Below are 20992 nucleotides of genomic sequence, written 5' to 3'. Positions count from 1 at the left end.
TTTTTTAAGAATATTGATAGCCCTAAATACAGTTTGTTCCGTAACCGAAATACAAACCACGCTATTTACATAGGGTTTACTTTCGGCGTAGCTGAAATTGACGAGCCATTAGAGTTTAACGAGGGTTTACTACCCCCGCGCTAGTTAGCAGGGGTAGGGGGGGTAGCTTGCTACCCCTCCCCCCCTCACACCGGTGAATTGTCTCACTTCACTTTTGGCTCGGACGATGTACAGACATGCCTGTCTTCGTCCTCGCTTGGCAGCCATTATATGTTTTGTCTTTACTTAATCACTTACTTTTCTTATACTCAATATATATGTAAACATTTTTTTTTTGTGTTTATGTATATATTTGAGTATAGAATCAGTAAGATTCCTTTGCAGAGTTCGTGCTTGTGTGTGTAGTGTACGATATCTCCGTGGAGCCCTCGGCAGTTAGGCCACCACGGTGTAATTTCATGGGTCGCGATCAAGTTTGACTACGGTCTCTCTCTCTCTCTCTCTCTCTCTTGAGGTCGTTCACCCTTTACTACGTTTTACCTTTACTACGTCCTGGGTAGCTTCCTTCCCGTGTGGGTGGGGTTGCTACGCCATACATTTTATCTCAATTAGTTTATGAATCTAATTGTATTTGTTGACTTTTCAGCTTTTTGTAGAACGATTCCTTTCGGGGTTTTCGTTCTTTCTTTAGTGAACATTCATATTTGAATTACATAATTATAATTGTTATAATTCTGTGTTTGTTACAGCTCTCCTTCCTTGAGTGTAAGTGGTTTTGAGGGCACGTGCCTGTTGTGTAATTCTTGTGTTTTTTTCCCTCGGGATTCCTCTTCGGAGTCTTCCCGGGGGAATGAATGTTAACTAATGACTTTTGTTTTTTATTATTTCACAGTTAACGATCTAGTTTCGTTTGTGTAATGTGACAACGAAGCGAGCTGTCTTGTTGGGGCCTGGGGAGTCTGCTGTTGCTGCCTCCCCTATAGATCTTCGTCAGGGGCGTGTCTCCTTCTCCTGGAAGTACTCCCGTGACGACTGACAGCTCTCCAGTTCATTTCAGAACACTCAGGAGGTGGGTGGGTAACTTCCCTTCCGAGGAAAGTTTTCCCGTCCAGGCTCGAGTTTTTTCCCTTCGGGGGGAACTCCTCTTACCTTCATTTTGTTCCTGGTCCTCCGGCGGTTATGCTCTTGGTGCTGAGCGACCGCTTTTGTAACCTTGCTCAAGGGGCTGAGCGGTTGCAAGCTCAGACCATGGAATTCGTGCGACTATGCTCTTGGTGCTGAGCGGTCGCACCTGCAGTTACGCTCAAGGGGCTGAGCAACTGCAGGAGCCCCTCTTCGGAGGATTGCTCTTTTTAGGTCACTTGCTGACCCGTCTCTTCTACGAAGTGTTCCTCTTTCGTTCGCGAGGGAGGACACTCATAGAGACTCCTCTTCGAAGGACTCTTCTGCTGTTGTTGCTGATGTTGCTGAAGGCTGAGTCCCCTTCGGGGGGCTTCCGAGCCCTACGGTCTCTCCTGCGAGTGCTTCTCCCCCGGGGGGGAGTTCACCACAGAGGATCCTCTTCGGATAACTCCGTCAGCTGTTGTTGCTGAAGGCTCAATCCCCTTCGGAGGGTAGCTGAGCCCTACGGTCTCTCCCGCAAGTGCTTCTCCCCCGAGGGGGAGTGCACCACAGAGACTCCTCTTCGGAGGCCTCCGTCTGCTGTTGTTGCTGAAGCCTCTGTCCCCTTCGGGGAGCAGTTGAGCCTACTGTCTCTCCTGCGAGTGCTTCTCCCCTGGGGGGGAGTTCACCACAGAGACTCCTCTTCGGAGGACTCCTCCTGCTGTTGTTGCTGTTGTTGCTGAGGGCTCAGTTTCCCTTTGGGGACTGCTGATGCCTACGGTTTCTCCTGCCAGTGACTCTTCCCCTCGGGGGAGTTCACGTTCAGAGACTCCTCTTCGGAGGTCAGACGGTGTTGCACCTGTCCGAGGTCGTCTTCATCTTTGTTCGACGTTCTCCGCAGAGGACCCTCCTCGACGAGTACCGACCATTGCAGCTGCTACTCCTGCCAGACCTTCTAGTCTTCACCTCCGTTCCTGGACGCAGATGCGCAGTGGGCGCCAACACACCCCATTTACAATGGGCACAGTGTGGGTAAGTCCCTTAAGTGCCAGGTTTTTTCATGCGCGCCCACGATCTCCTGAGCGCCCGCGCGCAGTAGTGCTCTAGCGTTCACCTGCTGTGGACCACGATCTCCGGTAGTTGAGTCTCGCCGTATATCTTCTTCCTGCTCGCCAGCGCTCACCTGTACTTCTGTCCTGTGCGCCAGCTCTCTTCAGTGCTCTCCTGTCCTTCTGTGCGCCAGCTCTCTTCGGTTCGCCAGCGCACATCTGCGCGCCCGTCGGGGTTTCGCAACACGGGCAACCTGGCGAGTCTTCTGGAGCGCGTACTTCCAGAACACGGTCTTCACCCCGTAACGCAGAGCATGGCACGTGCAAGAGCGGGAAGAATCTTCAGGGAGGTACCTCTGAACAACATTCTTCTTTCCAGAACCTGGTTTAGCCCTTCCTCCCCACCATTCCCTGGAAGGGTCTTGCCAGGGAGTTTTTCTTTCGAGATTTCTCCGCCGGGCAGGGGGTGACTGGGTTAGCCCTTCCTCTTCACCATTTCGTGGAAGGGGCTTACCAGGCCTTTCCCTCTCCGATTGCGACCCAAGGATTTGTACAAGGAAGCTCCAGGAAGATCATGGGTACTTTCCTTCTCTCGGGCTCAAGCACCTTTGCGTTCCGTCGCCAAGTTTCAAACTTGCGAGCAAACTCGATGTTGGAGCATCTAGACGCAGTGACCGAGGGCTTCCTCTCGGGAGTCCCATCCGTGGATGTCGACAAGCTCAGACACTCTTCCATCCTTGGGAAGAGCTTGTTTGAGCCCAGGACAGAGAAATGGACAGCTGTTGTGCGGAGGAAGTCGAATCCCGTTTTCACTCCTCCAAGGCGCTTACTTCCAGACCCTGCAAGCCTCCGACGCCTCTTCAGCGTACAGCCTCGTCAGCCTAGGTTATCGGAACCAGCTACGGCAGCCAAGACAAGGTGTACAATAGCAGTCCCCTCCTGTCAAGGACAGGTAGGACGGGAAGTTCTCCCGGGGAAGCATAATCCTAGAGGGAGCGGCCAAGTTCACAAACTCTAGGATTCCTGCACGATCTCCGTGATCAGCCAAGGATATCGCACCTCGCTCTTAACATCTCTCCTCCACTGACAGCGAATCCAGTGTCGCCGAGCCTCAATGCCTTGGGGTCGGCAAGAGGTTGGCCCGTTGGGCAGAAGGAGCCATGCTTTAGGAGAATGTCCTCCATAGGGTCGTTCGACGGCTTCTCCCTCGGCTTCTTCAGTCGATTCTTTCTTGTAGGAAAGCATCTGAGGCGGGAATTCCGTCATCGACCTCTCAGCTCTGATCAAGTTTGTTGAACAAACTTCGTCCAGCGAGGAACAGCAGAGTCGATCAGACTGGTAGCGAGACCACAAGACTCCTTATGCCCTGGATCGGAAGGACGGGTACTTCCAGGTCCCATTCCATCCACCTTCCAGGAAGCACAGTGAACCCTCGCTACTTCGCGGTTCGACCATCGCGGATTCACCACTTCGCGGATTTTTTCCATAACCCATATACAGTGATACCTCGGTACTCGACCATAATCCGTTCGAGATCCGTGTTCGACCTCCGATTTGTTCGAGTACCGAATTTTTTTTCCCCATAAGAAATAATGGTATATATTCTATTCCGTTCCCAAGCACTCGAACAGGCCCAAAATATTAATAAAACGTGTACCTAAACAACAATAATTATCTAAATGTGTATGAAATTGGTCAGAAAATCCTATAAAACAATTTTAAACCATTTACTGTACTAAAATAAAACAATTTTAAACCATTTTCTGTACTGTAGTGAACATACCTTTGAGCAGCGGTTCGATGGCATACAGGGATGGATGTGGAGAGGATGGAAGGGGGAGGTTACTGCTTGGAAGGAGAGTCCCCTTCCATGATGTGGCGGGGTAGTTCTCCTTCAGGAGTTGTTTCTCTCTCCAATGAAAGGGTGGGCAGATCTATTTCAGGGGTTTCTTCTCTTCTTTGTCTCTTCTTTGGAGGAGAAACAGGCTTTGATGTAGCAGCTTTCTTTTCTTTTGTGAAAAACTGGTCTATTGTTAATTGTTTCTTCCTCCTCTGCAGTATTCTTCGAAAATGATACATGACACTATCATTAAACATATGCACTGCCCGGTTTGCTACTGCAATTTCTGGGTGGTATTTTTCAGCAAAAGCCTGCACATCTGCCCACTTGGAACAAATTTCATTGATGAGAGAACTTGGAACATCCTCCCTTACCTCATCCTCTTCTGAAGATTCCTGCTCCACAATCAGATCCTGCTGCTGTTGTTGTTGCAGGTGCAACAATTCCTCCACAGTCAACTCGGTAGAATGGCTTTCTACAAGCTCATCAATATCATCCTTGTCGACCTCAAGCCCCAAACTCCTGCCCATGACAACAATTTCCTCAACGACATCAGTGTCATCAGAAATTACAGGGGTAGCAGTGCTTGGACCCGCCTCTGGTTGGAAACCTTCAAACTCCCTCTCTGTGACACATGATGGCCACAGCTTACGCCAGGCAGAGTTCAATGTCCTATAGGTCACACCTCGCCAAGCTTGGTCAATCATGTTAACAGAGTTGAGGATGCTGAAGTGTTCCTTCCAGAATTCCTTTAGGGTCAACTTCGTGTCACTGGTCACTTCAAAACACTTTCTGAAAAGGGCCTTGGTATAGAGTTTTTTGAAGTTTGAAATGACCTGTTGGTCCATGGGCTGGAGTATGGGAGTAGTATTGGGGGGCAAGAATTTGATTTTGATAAAGCTGTATTCTTCTTTCAAGTCATCCTCGAGACCTGGAGGATGTGCAGGAGCATTGTCCATAACCAGAAGACATTTCATTGGCAAGCTCTTTTCAATGAGGTAAGCCTTAACCTGGGGGGCAAACACTTCGTTTATCCACTCAGTAAAGAATTGTCTTGTGACCCAAGATTTAGTGTTCGAGCGCCACATAACTGGTAGTGCACTTTTACAAATATTATTTCGTTTGAACACCCGGGGGTTGTCCGAGTGGTACACTAACAAGGGTTTGATCTTGCAATCGCCACTTGCATTTGCACACAGCAACAATGTTAGCCTATCTTTCATTGGCTTGTGACCTGGCATCTTCGTCTCGTCCTTGGTAATGTACGTATTGGCTGGCATTTTCTTCCAAAATAACCCAGTCTCATCACAATTAAAGACTTGTTGTGCGATCAAATTTTGTTCATTTATGTACCGATCGAATTCCCCCACGTATTTATCGGCTGCAATTTGATCCGAACTAGCTGCCTCCCCATGCCTAGTAACACGATGAATACCTGTTCTATTACGAAACTTTTCAAACCAACCCCTGCTCGCTTTAAATGTAAATGAATCACTTTCACTGGTACTCGGACTTTTCTTCACTAATTCTTCATAGATATGCAACGCTTTTTCACAAATGAACGCTTCACTAACACTTTCCCCGGCCAACTGTTTTTCTTTAATAAATATTAAAAGCAACTTTTCCATCTCCTCAATCACTTGTGGCCTTTGCTTAGTTACCGCCGTAACTCCCGTTGCAACATTCGCCTTCTTAATCATTTCTTTATGCTTTAAAAACGTAGAAATGGTCGACTTCGCCATTCCGTATTCTACCGCTAAATCGGACACTCGTACACCATTCTCATATTTCGCTATAATTTCCTTCTTCAACTCGATCGTTGTTCGCACTGTTTTCCTCTTCTCCTTCCCCTTAACACTCATTACTTTCTTGGGACTCATTATGAAAGCTAAAAAAGCAATTAAAAGCACTGAAAATCACTAAATCACAACGAATGCTGATCGCGCGTTGTCTGAGTGACGCTCTCGAGAGAACTGATGCTTCCCGAACAAGCGAGAGTGGCCGAGATGGCGCGATCATCACAAAGCCCATGCGGTCGTCACGTGTTCGGCTGGTCGAGTACCGAATTTTTGGTCGAGCACCGCAGCAAAAATTTCTCGAAAATTTTGGTCGAACTCCGAATTGTTCGAGTATAGAGTCGTTCGACTACCGAGGTATCACTGTATATACAGTAACATATATATATATATATATATATATATATATATATATATATATGTATGCATGTATTTATGTATATATGTATGTATGTATATATGTAGGTATGTATATGTGTATACATATAAATATATATATATATATATATATATATATATATATATATATATATATATATATATATATATATACTGTATATATATATATATATATATATATATATATATATATATATATATATATATATATATATATATATATATATATATATCTAAAGTAGGAAGATGTGATGTAGTTCTAAGGGAATAGTATGGGAAATATGTCTGGGTAATAAGCAAAGCTCTACCTCCAGTTTGTTTCTTCATTATGATCAGAGATAAATGTAAACAAAACATTGGTTGCCATTTTTTAACGTGCTTTTTAGCTTGTTTAGGAAACGCATGATATAAAATTGCCTTTAATATTTGTGCCTGTTTTAGTTTAGGGTACTGTAGTACATGCATTAAGTGTTCTGTACATTAAAGGGTAGTTTGTTAACAGTACTACGTACAAGGGAAGGTTTTAAAAGTCTGAATATACATGTTGAATAAATAGGTAAATAGGGTGTCACTACTTCGCGGATTTTCACCTATCGCGGCCGCGTCTGGAACCTATCTACCGCGATAAACGAGGGTTCACTGCACTTGGAATTCAGCCTAGACTACAGATGTACCTGTTTAAGATGCTGTGTGGCAATCCCGCCGCAGCATCGCAGGTTTTCACCAGAGAACTCTCCCTGCTTTCCTCATGGCCATTCAGGAGAAGGCTTCCGCCTCCTTCGCTTTATGGAGGTCTGGCCAACTCCGGTAGTCTCGGGTTCGACCTTCTTCAACACCAAGACAAGCTTCCAGGACTTTACCAAGATCGAGGGAACATAGTAATTCGCAAGGAGCCTTCTCTACTTCTACCTCAACATCTGGAATATCTAGCCATGATATTGACTCCTTCTGCGAACCTTTCCCTTCAGTTGACTGTGGCAAGGCTGAGGAGAGTTACAGAACCTTTTCTCAGTCAAGGAGAGCTTTCACCCCTATCTTGGGATGTTTCCTGGGTCCCCTTTCCTCATTGACCCGTCTAAGTCCCGAACGATCGCCTCAGGATAAGTTCCCTGTTAGGCGGCCCAAGTTCCGGTGGAATCAAAGCAACGATTAACCGGACTTTCTGGCCCCTATGGGACCAGCGGAAGGATTAGACCTGCAATGGGGGTTGACCTATGGAAACCTCTTGCATGGGAGTGGATCTTCTCGTCCTTTCCCCGCATTTGATGCTGTTCTCGGACTCGTCAAAGAAAAGGGGGGGGGGGGGGCATGTTCTGGTTCAGGTCTATGGTCAGGACCTGAAGGGTACCTCCACATCATTCAGGTAGGCTTAGAGGCCGTAGTCTGGCCCTTCTACAGATCCTACAGATCCTGCCGAGTCGCTCCGTGCGCAACAACCCCATGGTACTGGCGTATTCCAACTAGCAGGGAGGTACATTTTCATACTTTCGCATCTTGCAGTAGAGATACTGAGATGATCCGAAGTCCACTCAATACCACTATCGCCTTGCTCATTCCGGGCAGAGGATTGTTCTCTCCGACAATCTGAGCAGAGCCTCACAGATAGAGAGTACCTGGGGGTCTTTGGCCTCTAGTAACCAGCTAGTCTTAGCCTGAGGGACCTGATCACGACAGCCTGGAACTTCAAGCTGCCGCTGTTCTTCCCCCCAGTCTCAGACCCCAAGACTCTTTGGCAAGATGCTTTCCGGTGACGGTGGGACAGCATCGACGCCTACGTCTTCCCACCATTGTTGTCTGTTGAGAAGGGGTCTCAACGAGACCAGGTTGTCGGTCAACCTTTCGATGGCCCTGGGAGCTCCACTGCGACTATATGCAGAACGGTTTCCGAACCTTCTGCATCTCGTCAGAACTCCCGGGAGAGCTTCTTCCACGACACAGGCTACTCAAACAACCACACTGCAACATCTTTCACAAGCCGTAACATCGCTTCGGCTTCACACCTGGAGACACTACACCACCTCCTCACAAAGAGGCACCCCGCAACAGTCGCAGAGCGGAGGTCGCTTCACCTGCGATAGTCATCCGCAGGGGTCTATCAGGCGAAGTGGAGAGTCTTCTGTGGTTGGTGTCGTGGGAGAGGTTCCTTTTCCCTTGATGCCTCTACTCCAGCAATAACGGAGTTATTGCTTATCAGCGGGAGGAAACTCGTTTCCGCTCTTGGCAGTGAAGCCTATCGCTCAGCCTTTCCCTGGCCTTCAGGCTGAAAGGAATAGACTTTTGCCTTCCCGCTGGATCTTTCTTCGCTCATGCGAAGCTACGAACGTACCTGCCCCCAGTCGGAGTGAGACCTCCTCCATGGAGCATGGTTCGGACTCCTAAGTCCCTTAAGAGATCTTCTTGCGAACCATTACGTCAGGCCTCTGATCGTCGTCCGTCTTGGAAGACGGTGCTCCTGCTCGCTCTGGCCTCGGCCAGTGTGTAAGCAATCTTCTTGGTCTCCTACGACTCCGCCCTTTCAAGAGGATAGGGGGAGGTAACATTCAGGTTCGCTCCTGAATTGTTTTCTAGATTCAGAATCTTGGAGTCCCGGACCTTCAGTTCGACTCCTTCAAGATTTCGAGTCTCCGTTCTGTATCAGATGACCCAGACCTTCTCCTTGCCAGTAAAGGAACCGAGGGGTTATCTTTGAGAACAGCTGCAGTTTGTCCTCACGTGCAAGCCCGGTTTGGGAGCACAGGAAGGACGAAGGGGAGAGTCACCAGTATGCCTTTTCAGTCCGCATTCAAGGGCATTCATCTCGTCCTGAATCCAGACCTTCCCCCGTCACGTCGCCCTACAGCCCACGATGTCGGATACATCGCAACGTCCCTCGCCTTCAAGAGGAACTACTCTGTGACGCAGGTGCTACAAGCTGGAGTCTGGAAGCGTCTAGCGACCTTCGCAGCCCACTTCCTGCAGGACGTGACCCACAGGGGTATCGATACGTTTCTATCGCTCTGTGGTGGCTACACAACAGCTGGTCTAACCTCAGGCTCCTTTTTGGACAAGTAGCAGAAGGTTGAGGGCATTGTTACCAGGTTTTAGACTGCATGAACGGAAGAAGTATGTCTGGCCCTTACTTCTTTCTTCATCCTCCCCTCTCTGGGGAAAGCAGCATCCTGGTCTCTGCATAGCTGACCTCAAACCTCTGCAGGTAAACCATGCTTCCTTGTGTTCCAAGTATTGAGACAATACTGTCGCGTCCCCCATACCCTGACGAGGTGGTATTGGGAACGTCCTAACCCAGAGTTCCGTCTAGAACTCCAGGTCAACTGCCTAGGACGGGTCACACTTTCTTCCTTCACACACAAGCTATGTAGGCCACACGTTTCCTTGCGGAGCAAGGAACTTGTGAGGTGCAGGGACTCCTTTTCTCGAGTGCGACTCACTCGGATTCTGAGCCAGATTGGCTGGGGACTTTCCACCCTTCCTAAGGGGTAAGTCACCCAATGTAAATAGCGTGGTTTGTATTTCGGTTACGGAACAAATGACAAATTCGGAGATAATTTGTATTTTTCCTTACCATACAAACCTTAGCTATTTACACATATTTGCCCGCCAGCCCTGTCCCCCAAGTCAAGTCCTACCTCTAAGTGAAGTGAGACATTTCACTGGTGTGTGAGGGGGGGAGGGGTAGCAAGCTACCCCTCCCCTACCCCTTCTAACTAGCGCGGGGGTAGTAAACCCTCATTAAAATCTAATGGCTCGTCAATTTCAGCTAAGCCAAAAGTAAACCCTATGTAAATAGCTAAGGTTTGTATGGTTAGGAAAAATACAAATTATCTCCGAATTTGTCATGCTTGATAATACTGTAAATGTTACCAATCGATATTTACCTTACATTTTATCAACAAAATTTTGTAGTAAATAGCCTATTTATGGAAAAATTCCATATCAACATTGAAATCAGCTTTATGCGAGTCCAGCAGACAAAATGTAAACAGAATTGTGGTTACATTCTCGACAATCTGTATCTTTCTCTAACCTTTCGATAATTTTAATGGTAGTGTTAATGATGGTATATTAAAGCATTATTTTTGTTTAGTGCAGTTTATATAAAATTTAAATTTCGGGCGTGTTTTAAAAATCGAGTATTGCTGACTTCTTCTTGTTTAACTTTTGGCTGTAATCAGATCAGCTGATGTCTAGCTGCCGCTAGAATATGCGCGTACGAATACAGTAACAAAGTATTGTTTATACCATTTCTTAACTTATCCGAAACATCTATACAGTTAATATTACATAAGCACCAATGTGCTATAATTTGTTTAGTACACTAACTAACTAACTAACTAACTCTCTCTCTCTCTCTCTCTCTCTCTCTCTCTCTCTCTCTCTCTCTCTCTCTCTCTCTCTCTCTCTCTCTCTCTCAATAGAGAAATTTTTTTTCTTCCTTATGTAAGCAAGATATTGATAATGTCTTTTTCTCTTTGAAATTATAAAATTCTTGCCGAAAATGAGAAAAACAAACGTAAAAGTGTGAATGTCAGAGGTCAAACTCAGCCAAGTACTTTCTATGTGGTATGTGGTAGGACTGAAGGGCTAAGGGTGTAATTTACTGTGTAATATATCGTCTGTGACTCGTGGAAGCTATACAGATGCCATTGTTCACAATTTCTTTTACATTAAAATTAATGGTTATCAAAATTTGCGATAACAGAACAAATACTGCATTTTCTTTTAGGGAACAATGTCTATGGTTTATTGAGTTACTTTTACTAATTACCCTGTAACTATGGAAGTAAGAGGAATTTTGACAAAATATTTTGTATACGCATTCTCCATTGCCATACAACGCTCAGTGAATGTTTTCAGGATTTTGTTTTTTTCCTATAACCCCCTATATTGGCATTCCGGCCGGACCCCTTAAGTGAGGAACTCATGTAAGCCTACAATCAAATATCACTTACACATGGCTTCCATATTCCCCAAATACCACAGAAATGGACAACAGTAGTTTTGCTTGTTGAAAACTTAAACCCATTCACATCAGTCCACTGAATAATTTTGTCAATTGAGAGTTGTAGTTTTCTCTCAACCATTGCCATTCTAGATCCAGTATATGATATGGAGAGATTATCAACAAATAATGTTGAGAAAATATCTTGAGGAATGAAAGAGGATAACCCATTAATAGCTAGTGCAAATAGGGTTACAGTTAGCACACTACCTTGGGGAATTCCTTCTTCCTGACATTTCCTCTCAGATAGAGCTTCCCTCACTCTCACTTGAAAATATCTGTGAAATAAATGATTGAATGAACAATGGTAGGCCTCCTCGTAATCCCAAATTATGAATGGTTTCAAGTACACCATATCTCCATGTAGTATCATATGCCTTTTTACGGTAAAAAAAGACTGTTACATGGTGCTGTTTGGAAGCAAAGGCTTCACAAATACAGGACTCAAGTTGTATCAACACATCAGTTCTCAAGTGAATTTTTCTAAATCCACAATGGATAAGTGATAAAATACCTTTCTTTTCAAGGTACAACATCAGTCTTGCATTGACCATCTTCTCCATGATATTACATAAACAAGATGTCAATGCAATTGGTCGATAGTCTGCTGTTAACAACTTATCCTCACCAGGTTTTAAAAAGGCTAAAATAATGGCTAGTTTCCAAATGCTTGGATAACTATGATCATGCCATATTTTGTTAATAATCCTTAAAATGAATAACTTTGTACTAATAAGTACATGTTTAATCATTGTATATGGAATTCCAATGGGTTCAGGGGCTGTATCATTAAAAGTACCAAGTGTGGAATTAAATTCTCTTTCAGTAAACGGAGAATTATACAACTCTTCCCTTCCCGTTGCAAAATTTAAAGTTTTCTTTCCTTCAATGCTCCTATACTTGTGACCAGGAGCTGCTATACACTTGCATGATATATTTGAGAAATGATCAGCCTGGGCATAGCTAACCTCATTTGCTTCAGTCACAAACTGACCATTCACCTTCAACACTGGTGGTGGGTTTGGGGTAAATTTCCCTGCAATCTTTTTTATTTTCCTCTATATGGAAGATGGTGGTGCTCTACTGTTGACTGAAGAAACAAAAGATACCAAGATTGGCATATAGCTTCTTTCATAGCACAACGGAACTGTGCTCTACATTTTTTGTATGTTATCAAAATTTCCTCTGTACCGCATCTACGCAATCTAGTCAAAGACTTTCTTGTGGCTCTGTGCAAGGCCGTTAATTCTAAAAACCACCACGGGACTGGTCGTCGTTTGAATAATCCTTAGGTTTAGGGAATCAAATTGATTCCTGCTGTATGGAGAGTTCCATTCAGTAAGTCTATGGCATCATCAATACTTTCAACCTGTTCTGCACCCCCCTTGATTTCACTTAAATCACAAAATTTAACCCAGTCAGCCTTGTGCAGATTCCAACGTGACAATCTTTGTAAAGGTGGACCATTATTGGTGTTTATAATGATTGGTGCATGATCACTAGTATGTCAATCATCTAATGTCCTCTAATCGAAATCAAGAAGGTAGTTAGAGCTTGCAATTGGAAGGTCAATGCTTGACAGAGTACCTGTCTGAACATGGAAGTGTATTAAGGAGTCCAACATCCTCGTTTTCCACAATTGATGATATAATATTGCCCCTAGTGTTTGCTAAAACATCACCCCACAAAGGATTTCTACCATTCAAATCTCCAAGTTAACAAAAAAGTTGAGGGAGTTGTTGAATCACCTCTTACTAAATTATCATATGATGTGTTATCATTTGGAGGCAAGTACAGAGAGCAGATTGTATATTTTTTTCCTTGAGTATATCAATCTGCACAACCACTGCCTGCAAAGGTGTATGAAATGACAAAAGATATTTGGGGAACATCTCGACTAATGTATATGAGACTTCCACCATGGCTCCCTACTCGATGATCATATGATGTCCTATAGCTAATATATTCGTGAGGACAAGGACTATTGTCATCAAACTTGCTCTCTTGTAGACATAATTATGGGGGAGTGCTCATGAATGACGAGCGTAAATTCTTCATATTTGGCCCTTAAACCTGACAATTTCATTGCAAAATGGAGGAAAAAACTATGGTTTATTTTTTTGGAACAACTGGATAAAGTCTTCCCATTCGCAGTTTTTGATTTAACAATATTTCCCAGTGGTTTTATTAGAGAGGGTCTTGATAATTTGGGTTTTGTGAATGGCTCTCGCAATAACTTTCTTGAGCCAGTAAGAGATGGTGTTGCGAGAGATTCACTTCTTTACCTTGTTGGTACTGAGGAAGAGATGACGGAGGCGTGGTCTGAAAGGTCTGGTGTGCTTCAGGTATTTCCTTAGCGCCCTGACTGGGCACAATAGCAATTGGTCTGTATCCTGTGTTACCTTATTGAGGCTGGAAAATTGAAATTCTCTAAACCTCTCAACGGCCGATGAAGGATTCTGAGTTTTGGCCACAAAGCCTAGCACGAAGTTGAGCGAGATTTCCCCCCTCCTCTAGAATGGGCGACTTCGTAGAACAGACCATGTAGTTCACCGACCCTTTTTGCCGAGGCCAGAGCTACTAGGAAGACGGTCTTAGGGGTTAGGAAGTAGTCAGAGGTCCTATCTAAGGGCTCATAGGGTGGACCCTTCAAGGAACATAAGACCAGGGACACGTCCCAAGGTGGTGGTCTAATCTCAACTGGGGGGCAATATCTCTCAAAACCTCGAATCAACAAGGTGATATCTTCTGAGGCAGAAAGGTCAACCCCTCTCAGTCTACAGATGAGGCTTAAGGCTGAACGATAGCCTTTAATTGCCAAGACTGAGAGGAGTTTTTCCTCCTTGAGGTACACAAGGAAGTCTGCCACTAATGGAAGAGAGGGATCGAGTGGAGACATGCCTCGCCCTCTACACCAAGCTGCAAACACTCTCCAACTTGCTTGGTAGAGGTTTGAGGATGATTGGCTTAGGCGCCTGGACATGTGTTCAGCCACCTTCCCTTCCCTGAAAAGCCTCTGCTTCTGAGGAGTGACTGGACAGCCTCCAGGCGTGAAGCTTCAGGAAGGGGATTCTCCCGTGGGGGACGCCACTGTGTGTCTGCGTCAGCAAAAGGGGTTCTGGAGGAAGAAACCTTGGAACCTGAACCAGCAGGGAAAAGAAGGTCTGCGTACCATTCTCTGCTTGGCCATGCCGGAGCTATTAAGGTTTGCTTGCAGTTCTGGGAGGTCCTGAGTTTGTTGGTCACCCTTCTGAGCAGGCAAAAGGGTGGAAAGGAGTATGCGTCCAGGTTGTCCCAAGACTGTTGAAGGGCGTCCTGGATCGCTGCCTGATGATCTGGAACTGGGGACCCGTAGCGAGAAAGTTTCGCATTCAGAGAAGTGGCGAACAGGTCTATTGTGAAGAAACCCCACAAAGCTATTACTGTCTTCGCTACTCGAGGATCCAAAGACCATTCGCCACTGAACACTTGGTGATGCCTGCTCAGTTGATCCGCCACGATGTTTCTCCGACCCGGAATAAACCTGGCTGAAAGAGAAATGTTGTGACCTTCCGCCCACTGGCAAATCTGGACCGCTAGCAGACAGAGGTCTCTTGCCAGAGTACCCCCTTGTTTGTTGATGTACGAGACGGCTGTGGAGTTGTCGCTCATCAGCACCACCTCTCGTCCTTGTAGATCTTTTACAAAGTATTTCAGGCCTTTCCAGGCTGCTGCTAATTCCAGGTGATTCATATGGAGAGTTTGTTCTATCGGAGACCAAACTCCTGATGCTAATTTTGGGCCTAGGTGGGAACCCCAGCCCCGTAGCGATGCGTCCGAAAAGTTTTAACTTCGGACTGGGGCTTTGGAGGGGAATGCCCGTTTGGGTATTCTCTCTGGTTGACCACCACTGAAGATCTTGTATCACCAGAGCTGGAACCTCCACTGACAAGAATGGGGAATCAATCTTTTGAGACCAATGGGTCTTCAGATGCCACTGGAGACTTCTCAATCTTGATCTTCCGCCTGGAACTAGTTTTCCCAGGGAGGAAAGATGGCCCAGAATTCTCTGCCACGACTTGGCTGTAGGAGGTAGTGGAGACAAGAGTTGGGCAATGGATTGTTCCAGTCTCCGAAGTCTGTCTTCAGAAGGGAACACCCTCCCTACCTGGGTGTTAATGGACATACCCAGATAGTTTAAGACTACGGTTGGAATCAAACAAGACTTCTCTGCATTTACAAGGATCCCCAGGTCCTTGCAAAGGTCTAGAAGTCTTCTCAGGTGATCCAGAGCTAGTTCCCTGGACGAGGCCAGGAGTAGCCAATCGTCTAGGTACCTTAGCAGTCGTAACCCGTGCTAGTGAGCCCACGAGGAAACGAGTTCTAAAACCCTTGTGAAGACCTGTGTGGCAGTCGAGAGGCCGAAGCATAGGAATTTGAACTCGAAGATTCGACCCTGAACCAGAAAACGCAGGAATTTCCGAGATGCGCGATGGATCGGCACTTGGAAAAATGCATCTTTTAAGTTCACAGATGCCATAAAGTCTCCTGGACGCACCGCTTGGATTACGGAGGCTGCTGTCTCCATTTTGAATGGAGTTTGCTTCACAAACTGATTCAAGGTAGAGAGATCGATTACTTGTCTCCAACCTCCCGAGGCTTTCTCTACCAGAAAGAGGCGACTGAAAAACCCCGGGGAGGTGTTGGAGACTTCTTGTATGGCGCCTTTTAGAAGCATGCTCTGGATCTCCCAAACTCGGGCTTGCTGTTTCCAGGGATCCCGAGGGACCTGGGAGGACGAGATTGGGTGAGGAATTAGAGGAGGAGGAGAGCCTATGAAGGGGATGCGGTACCCCCCAACGAAGCACCTTGATGGTCCATTGCATGGCCCCCATAGCCTTCCACCTCCTCCAACTCCCCTGCCGGCACCGCCCTATGCACTGTGAAGGGGGAGCCGTGACCCTATTTCTGTCTAGGGTTCCTCCCTCTGCCTTTAGCCTTGGGAGGAGCCGACTTTCCTCTGCACATAGGTTTGGCTATAAAAGAGGGGCGGCTGAGGCTCTTGGCTGGGAGTGGAGTTGTGGTTTTAGGTTGTGGAGTTGGCTGCTGTTGCATTGTGCGAAGGGAGGCAGCCTTTTATATAGCGGTGTCCTGTGTGTCTTTCCTCCAAGTATCTAAAGCAGAGGAAACTGCTTGTTTAGAAAAGAGGAGAGGTTGCAGAAGGTCCAAGTTTCTCAAATCTGATTTCTTGGCCTTAACGATGCTCCTATGAAGTCTGGAAACTACTGATTTCCTCCTTTTGAGGACCCAATTGCCCCACATGGTTGCAGTTATAGCAGTTAGGAAGTCCACTGTCTTGGCCCCAGCAGCTAGGGGATCCAGGGTCAGAGGAGAAGGGTTGGCGACTCTGACCTTGTAAAAGCGCTTTTGCCTCGAAAACGGCAATTATAGAAGTTTATGGGATCCTTGCGACTTCAAGGAACCCGTTTCCCCCGAGACCGCCTCCGAGACCTTCCTCAGACGGCCTGCAGTGTGAATAGACCAGGGAAGTTTGGTGGAGGACGACATAGTCTGTCTAAAGCTGGAGCGTCGGTATGTCGAGGCGACAGATGTAGATCGACGAGGGCTGAGATATTACACATAGTTCTTAGAGCCCTCAGATAGGAGGACTCTTAGTCCTTTGATGGTTGCTCTTCCGAGGAATCTTCCGATTGCGCTAATTCCTTGCGAAGAAGGGCAATAGAAGTCAGAGTGTCTGGAGGTAACGGCGAAGTAGGAGACTGCATTTCCGTTGTTACAAGGGAAGGCTGAGCGCTGGATAATAGCACCGCAAGCGCCTGACCTTGCATGGAAGTCGATGGTCTAGGACTAGGTGTAGGTGACCGAATTATCGGTACTGTCTTAGTAAGATTCGTAGAGATTCCTCTTTTTTAAGGGTCTAAAGAACGAGGTAGAAAAAGTTGCATTGATTGGCGATCTGGCCTTTTCCCTCTGCTCTCAACCGAGGAGAAGAAGGGTTGAACCTCTGCGTCTTCTTCCGAGGTTCTCGTGAGGCTCGTATTCCGTAACTCATTAGAGAGTAAGGGAACCGAAGCTGTCCTGTCTGAAACACGAGGGCGAGGTGATTGACCCCGCTCGGATATTCCCGGAGACTTGCGCGATCGGGAGGTGGAAGGACGGGAGCGCTCTCTCTCTGATGATACGTAGCGACGGTGAGAAGTGCTCTTTCTCCCTTTCCTAGAGCGATCTAAGATCCTCCAACTAATATGTGAAGGAGAAGGATCGCGTTCACAGTGCCCTTTTCCCTTGTCCGCGGTCCGGGCGCGATTAGATGAAAAATCGTGGGAAGAGTTTCTCTAACGGGAGCGCTTATTACGCTTTGGAGAACTCTCTTGTGACAAAGAGCGATAATGTATCGTAGCGCTCTTTTTCTTGAAGCGCCTAGATGATTCCTCGCAAGAGGAAGTCGATAGCGAGGCAGAACGATGACGCGAGGAAGCGCTCTTCTTATGTTTGTGACGAGAGCACTTATAGTCTCTCGGCGAGACATTTCGTGAAGAGATAGAAGGCGAGGAAGAGCGAGAACAATGATGTCTCTTCCTATGTCGCCTGTCTCTCCGACGAGAACGTCTGGGCGAAGGAGAGCGAGCTCTCCTTTTCCTCTTCTCTCTCTCCCTCCTAGCCTCCGAAGAGGGCGAGGATGATGATGAGGAGGAGGAGGAGGAGGAGGAGGAGGAGGAGGAGGAGGAGGAGGAGGAGGAGGAGGAGGAGGAGGAGGAGGAGGAGGAGGAGGTGGTAGTACTGGGATGTTTGCACTTGCGACGTTGTAGTTTTGTAGAAGCGCAAGCGAGGTGCGAAGTAGGCACCGGCAGAACTGAAGTTACTATATCTACCGAAACTTCTGCGGGTGCCGACTGAGTTGACGGGAGGTAGGCGAGGTCCCGAACTCCCGAGGGTTCCAAACCAGAAGGGACCTGAGGTAAAACTGTGTCTGCGAGGAACTGGTTCCACACTTCCTCTGAAGGACAACCAGGAAGTCCAAGGGAAGGCCATACCGCTCGTACATGATCTGGAATGGAAGCGGTAATAGAGTCATTCCTGGTGGCGGAAAAAATTGTCCCAGTGGGAGGGGGGGGAACGTGATCTGCCTGACCAAGGGGAATGGGGGTTAAGTCAATGGTGTCGCTCCTCTTTGACTTCCCCCCGGATGATGGAGGCAAGGAAGAGTCTGAAGGGAGAGATCGAGAGGCCGAAGAAGAGGCCCGAGACTCCTTACCTTTCGATGGCGAACCTGGAGGTAACGAATCCCTTTTGGATTTCTTCTTCTTCCTCTTCTCGAACTTTTCCCACTGAGAGGATGACTATTCTCTACATACTTGGCAGGGGAAGCCTTCAGAGCACCTATGACCTCTGCACGTAGGGCATAGGGAATGAGGATCCACCTCCGATGGTGACATAAATGTGCTACATGCTTTCAGGGGAACCCCGGGACACTTTCCTCATAATAGAGGACATCACATCTAACAAAGAAAAAAGTGTCAATCAAAAACACAATAACGAAAGGCTAGTCTGCCAGTCAAACAAAAGCAGGAGCAGCGGTGTTACCACTGCGACGGCCAGTATTCGATTGGAGGTATTCAGTAGCTACCGACCGGCAGTCCCCCACCACGAACAGGTTGATAACTACCGGCCCAGTCGTTAACGACCTTGTTAAGGTTTTCTGCCGTATTTTCCAGCTCGAGCTAGAATATCTCCTATAGTAAAGAATGAGGGTTTGTATCAAGTATAGGAACAAATGCTTTAATAAACTACAATAATGAATAATGAAATATGAAGGTTTAATAATGAATAAAAAACTAAATACTGAATAACTAATAATAATAGCTATAAACGGACTGTATGAAAACTGTGATATCCTGTAACATATTGGTGCTGATGTAATATTCACCATGAGGATATTTTGAATAAATTAAGATATTATATAAAAAATACGCCACTCTTATGTGAGCAATCTTTCGATACGGTAGCGGGACCTTCAGATCAGCTGATCATAAACAAAGGTAAACAAGATATTACGTAATTCTTGATGTTTAAAATTCTTCCGAAATTGAAAAATAGAATACAAAAATACTTTAATAGAGCATATGATATCTTACTAAACAAAAAAATTAAATAATGATATATAGTAAGAAACTATTGATAAAATATAACTTGGATGATTGCCGAATGATGACGCATCATCATAAATCTACAGAGACTTCACTTTTTCAGTTTGACATACGTCAATATCGACTTACGATGGGTCTCTATGTCCCTATCTCCGTCGTAAGTCAACGACTAACTGTATAATACAATAAAGGGAGTATGACCAAAGAACACTGCACTGTGCATATGTATTCCAATTTTAAGAGCAATATGTTTACAAATGTTGGCCAGATTCCATAATGATTAAAAGTAATTGGGAGCACATTATCACTTACCTCAGATGTATCCATTTTATTGTGATTGTACCCAAACGAATCATTCAAATTATAGTGTGGAATTTCCTGGCTACCTTGAAACAGCCCTTCAGGACCCAGATTACTTACACCTTTAACTTCGTCGTTCTCGATCTCTACCGAGTATATCTGCAATAATAAGATTCTCGTTACAGTAAAACATAAATGAATGCTAACAAGTCTTGGAAAATAATAGTTCATCAACATGATTTCTGTAAAATTTGGAGGTAGTAAAAGAGCCTCAACAGAGGTATAAAAAAAATGTGAATAATTGCAAATAAGTAGCATTAAATCAATTTCAACAATGACTATTAAATAAGTCTGTATACAAAGCTAAAAGTATTCTCAGCATATCTATCTTGCAAAATGTACCCAAATTCTAAGTCAACAAAATTACAGAAAACTTTAGCTAACATATTTCTAGGTTGGTACAGCAATATAAATTATTTCCGAATAAAAAATATGACAAAATGGATTTTGAGCGAAGCAAAATATCTATTTTTGGGCGAGATAGCCATGTCATCCTGATGGAAGGTTCCTATTGGTAGCTTTCTAAGGGATATTTGGCTACAGTGATATTCCCAGAGAATTGACCTTTAGATCTCAAGAAATCTAACTCCTGGCACGAATATCCTTAAAATTTCTCTTAAGGATATCGCATAATATCAGGGGACGTATATCTTGATACGACACATAGCAATCTTCACCCCGAATAGCGTTTTCGTTTAGAGGGGGAAGAGTGGCGAAAAACAGAAGGGGAGCCGTTATCAAGGTTACCCTTTCTCCCGTACTATTACGAGTATCCAAGATGGCTCATTCCTTGTAGCATTGAGCATGGTGCTACAGATATAGAAGTTTCGGGAGGGATCTTGCCTACGCCTTTTCTATGGAAAAGGAGGGCGGGTCCATCAGGACGACATGGCTATCTCACCCAAAAATAGATTTTTCGCTTCACTCAAAATACGTTTTTTGGGCTCAGGCCATGATGTCCTGATGGAAGTTTACCAGAGAATTACTAGAAAGTCTTGTATCTGTAGATTTTCATAGGTGCCTTAACCTTGGGACAGATTTTTCTATGGTCATCCGGACCATTGAGACATATGACGTTACCGTTATACATCATTACCACTAATCATAAGCAATGTTAGGGCTTCCTGCCCCCTGCAGGGATAAGTCATTCTTGACAGTAGAAAAGGGGTCTCAAGGTTTGCATATACTGTATGAACAAACATAGAATCAACTAGATGTACAAGAGTCTCACCGTTTGTATATACTTGTTGGAACAAAAGTATCAACTATATTTATTGTCCGTAAACATACAATAATGAGGT

The 20992-nt window shown here is 45.6% G+C and overlaps 1 protein-coding gene across 6 annotated transcripts in view; it reads right to left on the bottom strand.

The window, feature by feature from the left end:
- LOC137641340 (uncharacterized) overlaps window positions 1-20992 on the bottom strand; it is an 826722-nt gene that overhangs the window by 314387 nt on the left and 491343 nt on the right. For all 6 annotated transcript variants that reach the window (XM_068373796.1, XM_068373798.1, XM_068373797.1 and 3 more), the window contains one exon: window positions 19644-19790. In XM_068373796.1, coding sequence (XP_068229897.1) covers window positions 19644-19790 — 147 coding nt within the window. The remainder of the gene's footprint in view (window positions 1-19643; window positions 19791-20992) is intronic.

The sequence above is a fragment of the Palaemon carinicauda genome, chromosome 5 (assembly GCF_036898095.1).
Source record: "Palaemon carinicauda isolate YSFRI2023 chromosome 5, ASM3689809v2, whole genome shotgun sequence".
NCBI lineage: Eukaryota > Metazoa > Arthropoda > Malacostraca > Decapoda > Palaemonidae > Palaemon > Palaemon carinicauda.
The sequence above is the reverse complement of the archived record's forward strand: the minus strand, read 5'-3'. Positions and strand labels throughout refer to the sequence as shown.